The 13,559-nt window shown below is 38.3% G+C and overlaps 1 protein-coding gene and 3 non-coding genes across 7 annotated transcripts; 3 read left to right on the top strand and 1 right to left on the bottom strand.

Annotated features, from left to right (window-relative positions):
* The first annotated feature begins 4,608 nt into the window (after positions 1-4,608).
* Positions 4,609-4,680, top strand: Trnah-gug. The gene has a single exon. It is a non-coding gene; the product is annotated as a tRNA-His (tRNA).
* Positions 4,681-5,348: 668 nt separating this feature from the next.
* Positions 5,349-5,420, top strand: Trnah-gug. Its single transcript has one exon. It is a non-coding gene; the product is annotated as a tRNA-His (tRNA).
* Positions 5,421-5,750: 330 nt separating this feature from the next.
* Positions 5,751-5,822, top strand: Trnah-gug. The gene has a single exon. It is a non-coding gene; the product is annotated as a tRNA-His (tRNA).
* Positions 5,823-6,051: 229 nt separating this feature from the next.
* Positions 6,052-13,437, bottom strand: LOC111599657 (Golgi-specific brefeldin A-resistance guanine nucleotide exchange factor 1). Of its 4 annotated transcripts, XM_023315344.2 has the most exons (11): positions 13,054-13,431; positions 12,779-12,977; positions 11,724-12,721; positions 10,696-11,664; positions 10,410-10,618; positions 10,122-10,348; positions 8,832-10,056; positions 7,711-8,774; positions 7,426-7,632; positions 7,036-7,298; positions 6,052-6,964 (listed from the first exon to the last, which is right to left on the bottom strand). In XM_023315344.2, exons 1-11 carry the CDS (start codon positions 13,153-13,155, stop codon positions 6,299-6,301), a joined length of 6,129 nt encoding a protein of 2,042 aa, XP_023171112.2. In that variant the 5' UTR covers positions 13,156-13,431; the 3' UTR covers positions 6,052-6,298. The 4 variants fall into 4 exon arrangements, with proteins under 4 accessions (XP_023171112.2, XP_023171113.2, XP_023171115.2 ...); XM_023315345.2 differs by lacking the exon at positions 7,426-7,632 and having other exon boundaries at positions 13,054-13,430; XM_023315347.2 differs by lacking the exon at positions 6,052-6,964 and having other exon boundaries at positions 7,196-7,298; positions 7,484-7,632; positions 13,054-13,437.
* Positions 13,438-13,559: the final 122 nt, after the last annotated feature.

Below are 13,559 nucleotides of genomic sequence, written 5' to 3'. Positions count from 1 at the left end.
TGTGGTTTGCTACATTTTGCAAAATGTTCTATCATAATTTGCTTCTTTGTTCGCCAATTTCTATCCGTAATATTATAAGCAACTGCAAATTTTGTAAATTTAAGATTTGTGTTTTATGTAAAATATATCTAAATGTATAATTTGGTTTTTAGTATCTGGTATTTCTGTAAATTGAAAGTTTGGTTTTATCGGTTTTGTATCATACTTAATTTCTTTGCACTTCCTACAATTTGCTATTATTAACTGAATATGGTCCCTTCATTTTGGAAAATAGATTTTGTCTTTTAGTGAGTTGAATGCTTCAATTATACCACTGTGTAATGAATCTTATGAAAGGTAAATTGAAATTTGTTTATGTAATTTTTAACCATTTAAAAATTTTATATTTTTATAGTGAGAAAAAATTTTGATTAATATACTTTGTATTTTATGATATTCTGAGTATTGGTACTGAAAAAATTACTACTGTTTGCCTTCCATTATTTTTCTTCCTTGGTGTATATTAATATTATCTGTTTCTGAATGGGTAATTATTTTCTGAGTTTTATATTTATTAATGCTGAATGCTGTGTATTTGTTAAATCAAAATTTTCTTCTTCTTTATTTTCTGTCTGATTAACTGTGCTGTTTCCTGTCTGCTACTTTATTGTCTTTGCCTTTTAAATATATAATATCATAACTGCACCTATGGCAAAGTCACTGGCATCTGTAGTAATTATAAATGGTTTGTCAAATTCTGGATATTTTTATATTGGATGTGAACTTATGCGCGCTTGAAGATTTTCAAATGCATCTATAAATTGTGAATCATTTGTATTAATTGATACACCTTTTTTTAAACATCTTATCATTGGGTAAACTGTTTTGGAATAGTTTTTGATAAATTTTCTATAAAATCCTGTTTTTCCTAAAAAGCCTTTTAATTGCTTTTCAGTTTTTGGTAATGGAATTTCTTTTATTGCTTCTATTTTTCTTGGATTTGGTTTGAACCCTTCTTTTGTGAGAATATGTCCCAAATATTCGGTATGTTTTTTCATAAACGAGCATTTATCTGGTTGCATTTTCAAATTATAATTTCTAAGTACTTTGAAAATCTTGTGTTCTTCGAGTGTTGTTGGAAATATTAGAATATTATCAAGATATACAATACAAATTTCGTTAATATATAATCCCTCAATATATCATTCATTAACCGTTGGCATTCTAACATATTCGTATAATCTCATTGGTGTTATGAAAGCTGTTTTTTCAATATCTTCTTCTGTCATTAATATTTGATGATAACCATTTGCTAAATCAAGAGTAGTAAAATATTGGGCTTTACCAAGTTTATCTGGAACGGTTACTTGGTTTAGTCGTCTATAATGTACACAGATACGATATTTTTGAATTCCTGAATTATCAATTTTTTCGTAATAACACATATAGGAGAGCTTTATTTGCTTTTTCTTTTTCTTATCATTTTAATTATTTGGTTTCTTACTTCTTTTTCATATTTTGCAGAAACTCTATAGAGATTTGAATTTATGGGATGATCTGTTGCGGTTTTATTGTGAACTATTGTGTTAGTGTTAGTTAACTGATCACCTTCTTTAAAATATAACTTTTCATAATTTTTATTAATATTTTTACTATCTGCACTTCTTTAGCATTGAGTTCTTCTAGCTTAAAGTCATCAATTTCACCTACTTCCATTACACAAACCTCTTCTTATAACTTGGAAAGGAACGGAATTTAGACTCCATTGCAAAGCTTAATTATTTTGTTTTTAAAATCAATATTTTCCAAGTTTACCCAACAGAAATCATATAATCTTTCCAGGGACATAGCTACCCATCTTATTCTTGCGCAATCTGCATATTTAAATTCACTTGGTACTTCTGTTTTAACTAAATAGCTGTCATTTTTTATATCCGCATTAATAGTGTAAATTCTTTTTGAAAATTTCTCAATTATTTTATACTTTGATTCATGTATATTTTTGGTGTTTAATATACTTATAATAGATCCAATATCCACTAAAATTAAAAATTATCCCTCAATAGTTACTTTTCTTTTGTCCGAGGCTAGTCGGTAAAAAACTCTTCTTGCTATGTTCGTAATTTGGATTATTATTTTTTTTTCATCACTTAAATTGTCTACACTCATTGCTTCTGGTTGTGGTTGCTGATGATTTTGATTTTGTCGAATATTCTGACTTGGTAGTCTATTCAAATTTTGGTTTTGTCTTACGTTCTGACTTTGTTGTTGTCTGTTTCGTCTTTGGTAATCATTATTTGTTTGATTATTTTCGTTTGAATTTCTGTTATCTGTGTCTTGTCTTGAGTTTGGCTTATTTTGTTCGTTAAATTGTTTTTTAATGTAATTTTATGAATAATTATTGTCTTTTTTTATTAATAATTTTTGATTTAAATTTCTAAAATTTAGACCAACGAAATTAGAAAGTTAGTTTTTTACATCTGTTAAAGTTGTTTTATTCATTAAGGCAATTGCCATCGCACCACATGCTAATTCCTTAACTCTTTGAATTAATAATCCACTTAGAATATCAACTAGTCTACTATTATTTTCAAAGGCCGAAAAATCAGTAATTTCCTCAACAATTGTTCATATTTTATTATCAAAACCTCTTATGCTTTTTACTCTTAAGTTATTAATCTTCTTATTTCCATCTGACCCGTTCTTGGTCTATAGCGATGTCTCAAACGATTTTTACACTCCGTCCAGTTTGCTGGATGATTAATGTTAAGCATAGTTCTAGCCTGACCTTGAATTGTAGAGTTGAATATGACAGTGAAGACCTGGTCGTTGTCATCGTACTCCCCCATGATCTGGTCCACTGCAGACACGAATCCATGTAAAGTTCCATCCTGTCCATCGAATGTAGGTAAATATCTCGTTTCCTTCTCGATGCAGTTCCATTGAGTTGTAATTGGATTTCTGCCTTCACCTTCTCTTGCGATAATTACGCTTGGTAACAGTTGAATGCATTGCTTAAATTCAAATGTTTGTTGTTGATTTGCCATTTTTTTTTATTTTAGGACTGTACAGTTTTTTTTAATTGTTTCGTTGTCTTGGATATAAATGTCCGAAGTTTCCACAACTATTTGTCTGTACTTGGTATTTGTAACACTCAGTTCTTTTAATTTTGTTCACTTTCATAAAATTCCACAAAACTTTTCGATTGATGTCACTCCGATTACCGGCTGCGCCAATTATGTACTTCTTTCATATGAAGATTCAATACATGTTCTTTATTCGGGGCATTAAATACAACTGAACTGTTATTCAGTTCTAAGGGGTCTTTTATACGATTCTGGGTTCCGATCATGGTAAAGTATGCTTATGTTAGGCAGCGGAGGCTGCATAAACTCGTATTCCTCAATCGTGGAACCTATTGACTCTTTTAAAAGTGGATGCATTCTGATATTTTTACATCACAGTCTTGCTTTAGCCAATGCTCAAAGCAGCTGAACTGCTCTTTGCGCTAAAAACACATACTGAGTTAACAGAGCTGTACCAAGAATGCATTTTTCTGCGTGCCTGCTGTTTATTTATTTAGGTACTTCACCTTCGCATACAAGCAGAGGAACACATGATCCGCTGTGCGTAGGGCTCAGATTTCGATCTTCTTTCAAGCTGTCATTGGTGTTTAAATTATGCAGGCCTGTTAGAAATTCGAAAAAAGATCAAACGAAAAACAAGGCATTGGTCAGTTTCCCACATTCAAGACACCGGAATTAGATTTCACGCTATTATCATATGTTTGAGCAGATAATAATAATAATGCAATAAATAAATAAATAATAGTCAGTTGAAATTGCATTCCTTATTTTACTCCTGTTAACAGTAAGCAAAAAACGAATAACAAATTTTCTCATACCTACTATAGACATTTATGTTCACAATAGTCAGATATTTTCCTTGATAATGCAGCAATTCATGATGACTTCAAGTCAGCTTACTCAAACTCTGTTCGCCTGGACGAAACACTCGTTTCCACATGAGCGACAACGATTAGAATTGATATTGCAACGACGCTCAGGCAACAGAGCGCCTCATCTAGTGTTTATATTTCATACAGGCATACGAACTGCTGATTGCGTTTGATGCGCCCCGGATACAACTTGAAGGCTGAGCTCCAACTTTTTCTTGCGATTGAACATTGGGAAAATGAGGTGGTAAAAAAACATCAAACATGAGATCTCCAGCTACTGTAAAAATAGAAAAATGAAAAAAAACCTGGTGTGTGTGAGAGAAGTTGACTCTTTCGAAAAGTACATATACGGTTGTCTCACTCGCACAGACTATTAGAATAGGTGCTGTACTAGCTGCAACCCGATTTTTAGAGCTCTTGTGATGAATAAAAATATAATTGTTATTTATGTAGTTTGCTTTTAGAATATATGCATCGTCATTGCAATCGTCAATGCATAATTAGCTATTTAGTAATAGATATATCTATTGATATACGTTGTAGGCATGTATGCATGTACTTGGTTTGTTATAATTAATGAAGATCATACTCTCACTTTTTCCTTTTATTAGTTGTAAAACGCATTCATAAAAATTTATAGTTTGGCCGGCGATAACCAAAAGTCGGGCGTAGCCGTGATCGTCTAGTGGTTAGGACCCCACGTTGTGGCCGTGGTAACCCAGGTTCGAATCCTGGTCACGGCAATGCACAGATATGCATTGTCACGGAGCCTTGGCTTTTCAGCTATTATTTTTTAATAGAATATAGCATTAAACCACATTTCCCATCAGAGATATGTTAGAATTAAAAATCTAATTCAAAACTCAAAACGAATTTTTGGGCTTTGTACAGCTATACTGTTTAATGTTTTGTATATTGAATTATATCCATTAATTTACTTAAACATTTACCTATTCCAAATAAAATATAGCTTTTTTACATAATAATGGCTGATATTAACCAGAATAAAAGTTTTTGGATATGATCCATTGACAAATATCAGACGATGATTTAAAATGGTTTAACAGGGAAAGTAGTTGAGCGCCAGAGTTCTGCATTACTCAATTCGGCATACTTTATAGCGATAGTTAATGCGACATAGAATCAAATAACTTTGGGTGTGGCGAGATAATTATCGCTAGATGGGGTTTGACGCCACAACAAACCGTAACTGTGAACGCCATCTATATGTCAATTTTAACATTAACTTTTTATGAAAAACGTTCGTGTCATTGCTTATAACTCTGTAATTTTAATTTAAGCGAATAGTAGTTTATAGCGCTATCTGTCGTTCGCTAACTCTTACAATAAGACGAATGTGTCCTTGGTAATAAAATCAGCATTTGGACAACAGAAATTTATATTCGATGTAGCCGTGATCGTCTAGTGGTTAGGACCCCACGTTGTGGCCGTGGTAACCCAGGTTCGAATCCTGGTCACGGCAATGTATACAAATGCATTGTCACGGAATCGGATTTATATTTTTTTAATTTTGTCAAAAACAATTGCGCCAAAATAGTTTGATTATTTTTTATCAATCCCATTCTATTCATTAAATGTATTTTATAAAAGTAATTATTACTGCATTTTCATAATATGCCATGAAACTAAGCTTAATCTGATTTATTTGCAAGCAGTACTAATTTAATTTTTCTATACAATTTTCTAAAAAAATATTTTTTTATTTTTACACAGGTCAAACTGAAAATCCAAAATTTGATCGGATCTTTAGATGTTTGGAAGTTTGGCTAATGGCTGACAACAACCCGGCGTAGCCGTGATCGTCTAGTGGTTAGGACCCCACGTTGTGGCCGTGGTAACCCAGGTTCGAATCCTGGTCACGGCAATGCGAACTTTGCATTGTCACGGAGTCTGGGTTTTTTTTATCTCTTTTAAAGCTGACAAAAACATTAAAGTAAATAAGCACGCAAATTCATATACACTTCTTTATATTTTAGATCTCAATATTTACAATTGCCATTTTGCATAACATACATACGACATATTCATATAATTAGCTTTTTAATTATTATAATTGAAACTATACTCAATAAATCAAACACTGACATAAAACTATCATTTCGCTAATACGTCGTCGAATTTAGTTCCATTATTAAGAGAAAGTGTGATTACTACATAAAGCATACTCGTCATATTTGAAAGCCATAAACACACACACCCGCGGAATGTGTTAAAATATTTCAATTGTGTATAAAATACATGTTTCTTTTCAAAAGTATACAAAATAAAAACGCCTAATATTACTAATAACATACAGATTGGTTTTCCATTTTTATGTTAAATAAACGTTATACTAACTGCTTACTGCTGTCCATAAAGCAGTTCAGAGCCGGGTGGTATGGAGCTAGGATCGACATTGGTATTAAAGTAGTTGGCGGGCGTTGCTACAACCGGAAAAAGCAATTCAGCCGATTGTGATTGTTGTGGCTGTGTCTGTGGCTGTGGCTGTGGTTGTGTTTGTGGTTGATCCTGTGGCGCCTGTTGTAAAGTTATATTATAGGGGTTCTGCACATATTCCTGATATATGTCATTCGCACTGCCAGCTTGCACTGCCGCTGGCGCCTCATAGATTGGAGCAAAGCTTTGGACAATTGATGCTTGTGGCATCCTGGGCAGCGATGGATACGCATTACAGGCCAGAAGATGACTAAGGGGCACATCACTTGGGGCCTGTTGCGTCTGGTACTGTTGATATTGGAATTGCTGATACAAAAGTTGCTGATGTTCAACTGAATTTGGCGGCGTAGCTGGCAGCTCAATGGCGTAGCTATTACTGTTAACAATTGGTGTGGAAGTTGCCGCCTCCGGCTGGATATAACTCTGACCGGGTGTTGTATACGTATTGTTATGGTCAACTGCTGAAGCCGAAGCAGCTGCCTCATTGATCAAGTCGGGAAGCAATGTCTTACTGTTAACGGAAGGCTGCTGTGGCAGCTCCGTAGACTGTTGTGGAGGCATTAATATGGGCTAAGAATATTCAAAAGATAAATTTATAATATAATATATATATATTAAATTAGAAACAGACACAAGCTTACCTGAGCAAATGTAAAGCTGGGAGCGTGCTGGAGTGCTTCCGTCATTGGAGGTTGGAGAATTATGCTGCGTCGTGGCGATCCTATAGGTGAGACCACGGCAAGTGTAGTAGCAGCAGTAGCAGCAGCAGTAACATCAACTGCAACAACATCAGTAGCCGCGTTGACAGTCTGCTCCGTGGGCTGCAGTGTACGGCTGGGCAGAATAGCCACTGAAGGCACCTGTTGAGCGGTTGTAGTGTTTGTCAATGTTTGGGCTCGCCTTCCTGCAAAACGAGCAGTAAAATAATGGAATTAATTAATAAATAAATAACCAATTAGAACTATAACATCAATATAACGGCACAAACTAAAAAAATTGCAATTAATTTCATTTCATCTTCTTGGTCAGACCCTTGAACAACTTAAACTTAAAACGCAAACGGGTCCAAGGTTTCTTTTTCCGCTTAACCTGTACAGAGGTATTGGTACAGCCTACACTCTTAGCTGTGGCCGTCGTAAACGTTTCCAATTCGTAACTGCGTACTGGGAGGGGCAATGACATTGAATGATCGTAACTGATTTTTGTTATGTTCAGCGATATGGCTGGCGATACCAAATCTGCAGGCGGACAGTTACCGGAAATTAAAACGCTAGGGCTTTGCTTGACATTCGACTAAACACCCACACCCGACGCACCTTCATCATGAAACAGCTCCGATTTCAGGTTCGGCAGAAACTCTCCAATACGTCGCCAAGTTAGCTCCCATAAAGCCTCCTGAAGTGAACCGTCCTGATTATGAAACACGCGCACAGAGTGCATCACAAGCAACATGTTTTTAAGTATCTCCTGCATCTGTTCGGAAAGTGTGTCGGAGCCCACTTTCATGAATCGTTCAATGTAGTCCAATATGTCGAGCCACAGGTCATTAAATGTCGGTCCCAACTCAATAAGCGTCGTCAAATGCTGTAAAAACATTTTCGACATAATAGTGGCTGTGCGAATGCGGGACTCCTCCAACAGAGAGCTGTCCAGCTCACTGGCAGCAGCGCTCTCAGGCAATAGCTCGTTTAGCAGTGGAAACAGGACATTCTGGAAACAAGAGCTCCACTCCGCGCCTGACAGCGTTTGTAGATCATGAACCAGCAATGCTCGCTGCTGAAGGCAGGATATTGCATGCGTGCGGACTTCGCGCCGACGATCCATGGCCAGCCTTGCAATACCCTGTAATAACGGACACCAACCAGGCGTCCACAGTGTTCCCGATTGCGGCACAGTACAGCCCTCCTCTGCCCACCACCGGAAAATCTGTGCAGTACGCGTGTACAATGTATACATGAGGTCCAGTAATTGAATAGACAACTGTTCGTAGCGTTGTGCCAACTCTTCCTGTTCAGCAGCATTCGGTGTACTATTTTCGGCAATGTCGCCCACCGCCGATATTAAATTTCCAGTAGATGTAGACTTAACAACACCTGGCTCACGTGTGTTCTCCTGTCGTTTTTTAAAATTCCGTTTCTTGATAGTGGCATCCAATTTTCGACGCTGATGTATTCCACCATCACGACAAGCTTCCACAAAGATGCGAATACAACGCACGCAAGCCTCAAAGTTATACGGCGTAATGTGGGCGACACTGCGAACGATGAACGCCAGAGAGTCCCAACACTTAAACAATGCAAAGGGTGCATGATCTTGCAGTTGGCAGTTAAACACCAGCGAACTTACAACAGGTGTAGTAGAGCTGGGCGGCGATTGAGGCCTAGAATTAAAGGATTATGATATTCGAACGTAACTAAGATTCAAGAAAAAAAAATACCTTGATGCTGTGGTCAATTCACTGTCCTTGCCAACCAGTATCCAGTTTTCGGCACTGGGACTCGATGTCGGGGCTGCTGCACTCGAGGATTTACTCAGCTCCGAATCAGATGTGTAGCCACGATCGATTGACGAAGTAGTTCCATCGTCTTCGCCGTCGGATGTGACACGGCCATTAGGCGGAATGGTTAACTGTTGCCCAGCTTCAAAGTTAGGCGGAACTGCACCAGCGCCCACGCACTCCAACAAATTGAATATAATTTGCCAATCTTGCTCCGAGTGAATATTTTGAGCAGAAGTCTTAAGCAGCTCGTAGGTGCCAATGGATATTTGATTGGAGATGCGCAGCAACAGTGGTGGCTTTAATGATAACAGATTTTTGAGCGATTGCAACACGACGGGGCACAGCTCTTCATTGCGCATTAAATATATGGCTAGTTTTAATACAGCTATAATGCAGCGATTAAGCAGATAATCATAGCCATTCTGAGCACTGGCAAGCAGAAGATGCAACATTTGATCACGCACAGCTGGCCACAACGGCACCATGCGATCACGATTGTGAACCACAATCTTTACAAGAAACTCCATCCAAAATACAGCTATGTCTTCAGCATATGCTTGTCCATTGGATTTGGGTGTTTCCGGTGCCTTTAACAGTGATAACACGCATCTAAGCAGCTCCTGTAAAGATTCCAGTTGCACAAATTTAGACTCCTGGAGCATTTGATCCAACTGACATTCCTTAATGCACTTCCGACCGTGTTTGATACATTCTTGCTCTTCGTAAGTGGGCTCACGCTGACCCTCAGAACTTATAAACGAGTAGAGGCTAGAGAAAAGGCCCAATTCTTGCTTTTCGCGTGGTTTCTCCAGTAGCAGCATTGCCTTGCCACTGGGCTCACAGAAATCCTCTACCTCAATCAGAGTTCTGGGTAGCAATTTTAAGCGGAACAGCTGCAGAAACAATTCCAATATGTGCTTCCAGCTGTCTCTCAGACTATCTCCATAACCGTGCACTAGAAGAAATACAGTTCGCATTGCCGCTTGCGCCTTAGCATTGAGACCGAAATTCACAGCCTGCTGGATTTCATTGTTGGCTGGCACAGACTCATGCTGATCTACGCTACTCAACAGCGTGGTAAACTTGCATAAAGTTAGGATCAGCGCATCAAAGTCAGCATGAAGATTATAATGTGCCGATATAGCTGCCGATTTACTAAAACCTGCAATTGAATGTTTTTCAATCAATAAAGAATCAGCTATAGTATTAAGACTGGCTCAATCTTACCCGCCAATGTGCGCTGATAGCCCGTCTCGGTGCTCTTGTCAAACATAAAACTCAGTGCACTTAACGAAGCGCCCCATACAATGTTAAAGATTTGCACATCGTAAGCAGCATCATTTACATAGTGGAAATGTCCGTCATGTGTTGCACCTCGACGAAGCAACATTTTCCACAAATAATTTTCGCGTACGAGCCCAGTCTGCTCAGCAGGCATCACAATCTCTTCATTTCTGCAGGAATAGTTTATAGATATGAAATTATCTCTAAGCAACAATCGAACCTTCCACTCACTTAATGGCATTGAAGACCTGTGCTAACATTTCTTGATCAAAATCTTGTCCACCATTTAAGCCACGCAAGTTCTTTGTAAAGTCTTCTAGCGTCATAGGCACATTAAGGCGTTTAGCATTCGAATTGTGCTGATCCATGTTTAGCATGATAATAGCGTAGGCTAAACGGAAAGCAGCATCTGTGTTTGCAAAAGGCTCATGGTTTTGATTCTATAAAAGAGAGGTAAGAAATGTTATTAAGATAGTTCTTACCATGAACTGTATTTCTCTGCAAAACAGTTACTTACGTGCCAATGATCCGAGAAATGTTCCAAAACGAGAAATATTAACGGTGCCTCGCCGGGCAAACGGAAAGTCTCCAAGTAAAGACGTAGAGCTTGATCGACGCGAAGTCCTGTGAAGTCAAATGAGTCCACAAAGTTGATGAGAATCTTAGAGTCAACGTTTTTCTTTTTTGAGATATATTCTCCAATCATTTTTTTATCAAGACCAGGATTCTCGCGCAGGAAAAGGGCCACTTGCATGGGATCAAGTTGAGCATGTAGAATGCCATGTTCTTGCAGGTACTGAATGCCTTTGTCAGGTCGTTGATTAAACCATTCAGTACCCTTGGACAACAAACGCTTCTTCTCTTTAACGCTGGCCAGTTCTTCACTTGTTATGCTGCCACTCTCGCCCGCTGATTGTAATCGCAATCGCTGTGAGCTGTTGTTGATAAAGTTCGCTATATTTTCGACATGATCCTCGCCGTTGTCAATGACTATGCCTTCAAGGCCGCTGTTATGACGAGAATGTCGACTGCCGCCAACACCAATCGCTGGAGCCTGAACCATAGTGTGGCTTAGGCTGTTGTTGCTCTTGGCAGCCGCACAATTATGTTCGATGCAATCGATAACACTGATTAGCGTATCCATTGAGATTATGTGCGTACTGTAGACTGCATTAGTGGCTGAAAGCGTGTACTTGCTGAGCAAATTAGTAAGACTCTCAAACATGTCCGTACAGTACAAATCGCAGTCGTAGTTAATGTACAATTCCGTAACAAAGCCGGGAATACGCCACAGTTGCAGCAGATTGTCTAACGCCAGTTCGCGCATCTCGTATGGTGTCTTCGGATTATCACTCGCTATAATTTCGCTCAATTTTTTAAGGTAGCACTCCAATTGAAACTTAAGGTGGCCTCGAAGCGACTCAAAGAGTAGAAAACATAGTTGTAAATCAGCGGCAAATATACTTAGACGTTCAGAGCTAAGCAGCTGTTAAAATACAAAACTTGCTAAATTAACAATATAATATTTATAATTTATATTGTTACCGATATTAGATTCCTGCACAAATCATCTTTGACCAGCTCCAACAATACTTCATATTTTCCAATGTTGTCCGCAGCCACTTCAAAGGCTACAGTAAGCAAACTTAGGCCTGTATGCATCATGCTGTCTGAATTCTGCTTATCCAACGGATTACACAATATGATAAGAAACCGGAATAGCTCCTGAATGAACGGCAGACCATAAGGCGTCAATGTAGATGACAAAACTGCTGCATCCTGGTTAGACGTCTGCTGGGTAAACCTCACTCCCACAGAGTTAATATATTCACTGCTATTAGAATCAACTAGCGTGGCAGCCGTAGAATCCTCATATCCATCAGTTGTGTCGTCAGGTTTTGTAGTCTCCACTTGAATTGATGGTACATCTACTTGAGCGTTGATATTATTCCCAGTATTAACAGTTGTTGTTGTGGTGGGTGTTTGTGTTATCTTTCCCTGCATATCCAGAATATTACCAGCTGGAGAAGCAGGCGTAGTTGCGAGTATAGGCGCCTTTAAATGCGTGGGTGCCGCCAGCGTGGTTTGCGGTGTCTGAGGAGGCTCGTCGGCTGCGGATGACTTGCGTTGCTGCACAGCCAAAGCGGCATGTGGTTTACGTTTATTTTTCTCTGCGGCTGCGCCTGCGGCTTCATATATAGTAAAGCGTTTCTGTAGCACAGTATCGCTGCCGTCCTCTGTGAACTGTGGCAGACGCATGAAAAAGAGCAACACCATGTCTTTTAGAGATTGTTCTGCAGACCGACGCAACAGCTCGCTAAGACGCGGTTCAAAGCAGATTTTAAAACAGCTGAGCATCACTTCGCACATTGACTCATTGCTAACAGCAGCACCCTCTGGACTACGAATTAGAGTGTGCAACACTTCGATGACACGCATAAATGTTACACTATCAGATGACTGATCGGTGCCCATAAAACGAGCATGCGTAACAGCATCTGCAATCATCTCTACAATCACAGCCAGATTTGGGGTAGTCGGATCTACGTTTAAAAGAATATAAATAAGTCCAAAGACATATTTGATTATGTTGTGCATACCAATTAAGCCATATGACAAAAATTTATTGACCGAGGCTAAGGCGAGACTAGTTAATGGTCCCGTAGTGTCCGCTGTTCGAATCACCTCCAAAAAGGGCGCCAGAAAAACATTCGGTTCAATTAAACGTAAGTCTTCAATGCGATTCAGCACCTGCTTCAAATCGATGAACAGTTTCAGCAAGCCGTCCTTTTCATCATCCTGCAGTTACATTATCAAGTTTAGAACGTTCTTGGGATACATATCCATATATACTATATATATGTCAGGAACTTACCACGTAGGCTGTTGCGTTCCAACGCGTACCACGTCGCATGGCCGTCATTAGCGTGGCCATTTCACCTCTCACCACATAAATACCATTGCCTGGCAGTGACATTGCGTCCAAATTCAATAATTGCTACTAATTGGCTTCAGCCTTTAAGATTTAGCACGAAACGAACAAATATTTAACCTGCGACTGCAGCTCTTTTTCTTACATATGTACATATGTTTAACTGCCGCTTGGACACAGCAAGGCGCATACACGCTCATACACACATACACTCGCCAAATATGTACGGTAGAATACGTTTAATTAAACATTTTATTAACACGAAATTTGTCAATAATTTGTTTGCAAGTAAGTTTTTGGTGACGTTTACGACGTGTATGTTCTGTTTCAGTTTACTTAGAAGCAACCCTGAGAATTCAATATATCGATATACTTAGTATTTTTTCAATTTCAACCCGATAATAATACCCCATTTATAATTACAATTCAAACAATATTTTAAATACTTA

Source organism: Drosophila hydei, unplaced genomic scaffold, assembly GCF_003285905.1.
Source record: "Drosophila hydei strain 15085-1641.00,03,60 unplaced genomic scaffold, DhydRS2 tig00000060-arrow-pilon, whole genome shotgun sequence".
Lineage (NCBI taxonomy): Eukaryota > Metazoa > Arthropoda > Insecta > Diptera > Drosophilidae > Drosophila > Drosophila hydei.
Note: the sequence above shows the minus strand (reverse complement) of the source record. Positions and strands in the feature narration are given on the sequence as shown.

What these genes read in the sequence shown, in the direction of transcription:
- LOC111599657 (XM_023315344.2), bottom strand. Translation starts at nt 13,155, where the DNA reads ATGTCACTGCCAGGCAATGGTATTTATGTGGTGAGAGGTGAAATGGCC. An exon ending in TTTGTCATATGGCTTAATTG is followed by an intron (nt 12,722 to 12,778) that starts GTATGCACAACA and finishes TTTTAAACGTAG; the next exon opens with ATCCGACTACCCCAAATCTG. An exon ending in CTATCAGCGCACATTGGCGG is followed by an intron (nt 10,057 to 10,121) that starts GTAAGATTGAGC and finishes ATTCAATTGCAG; the next exon opens with GTTTTAGTAAATCGGCAGCT.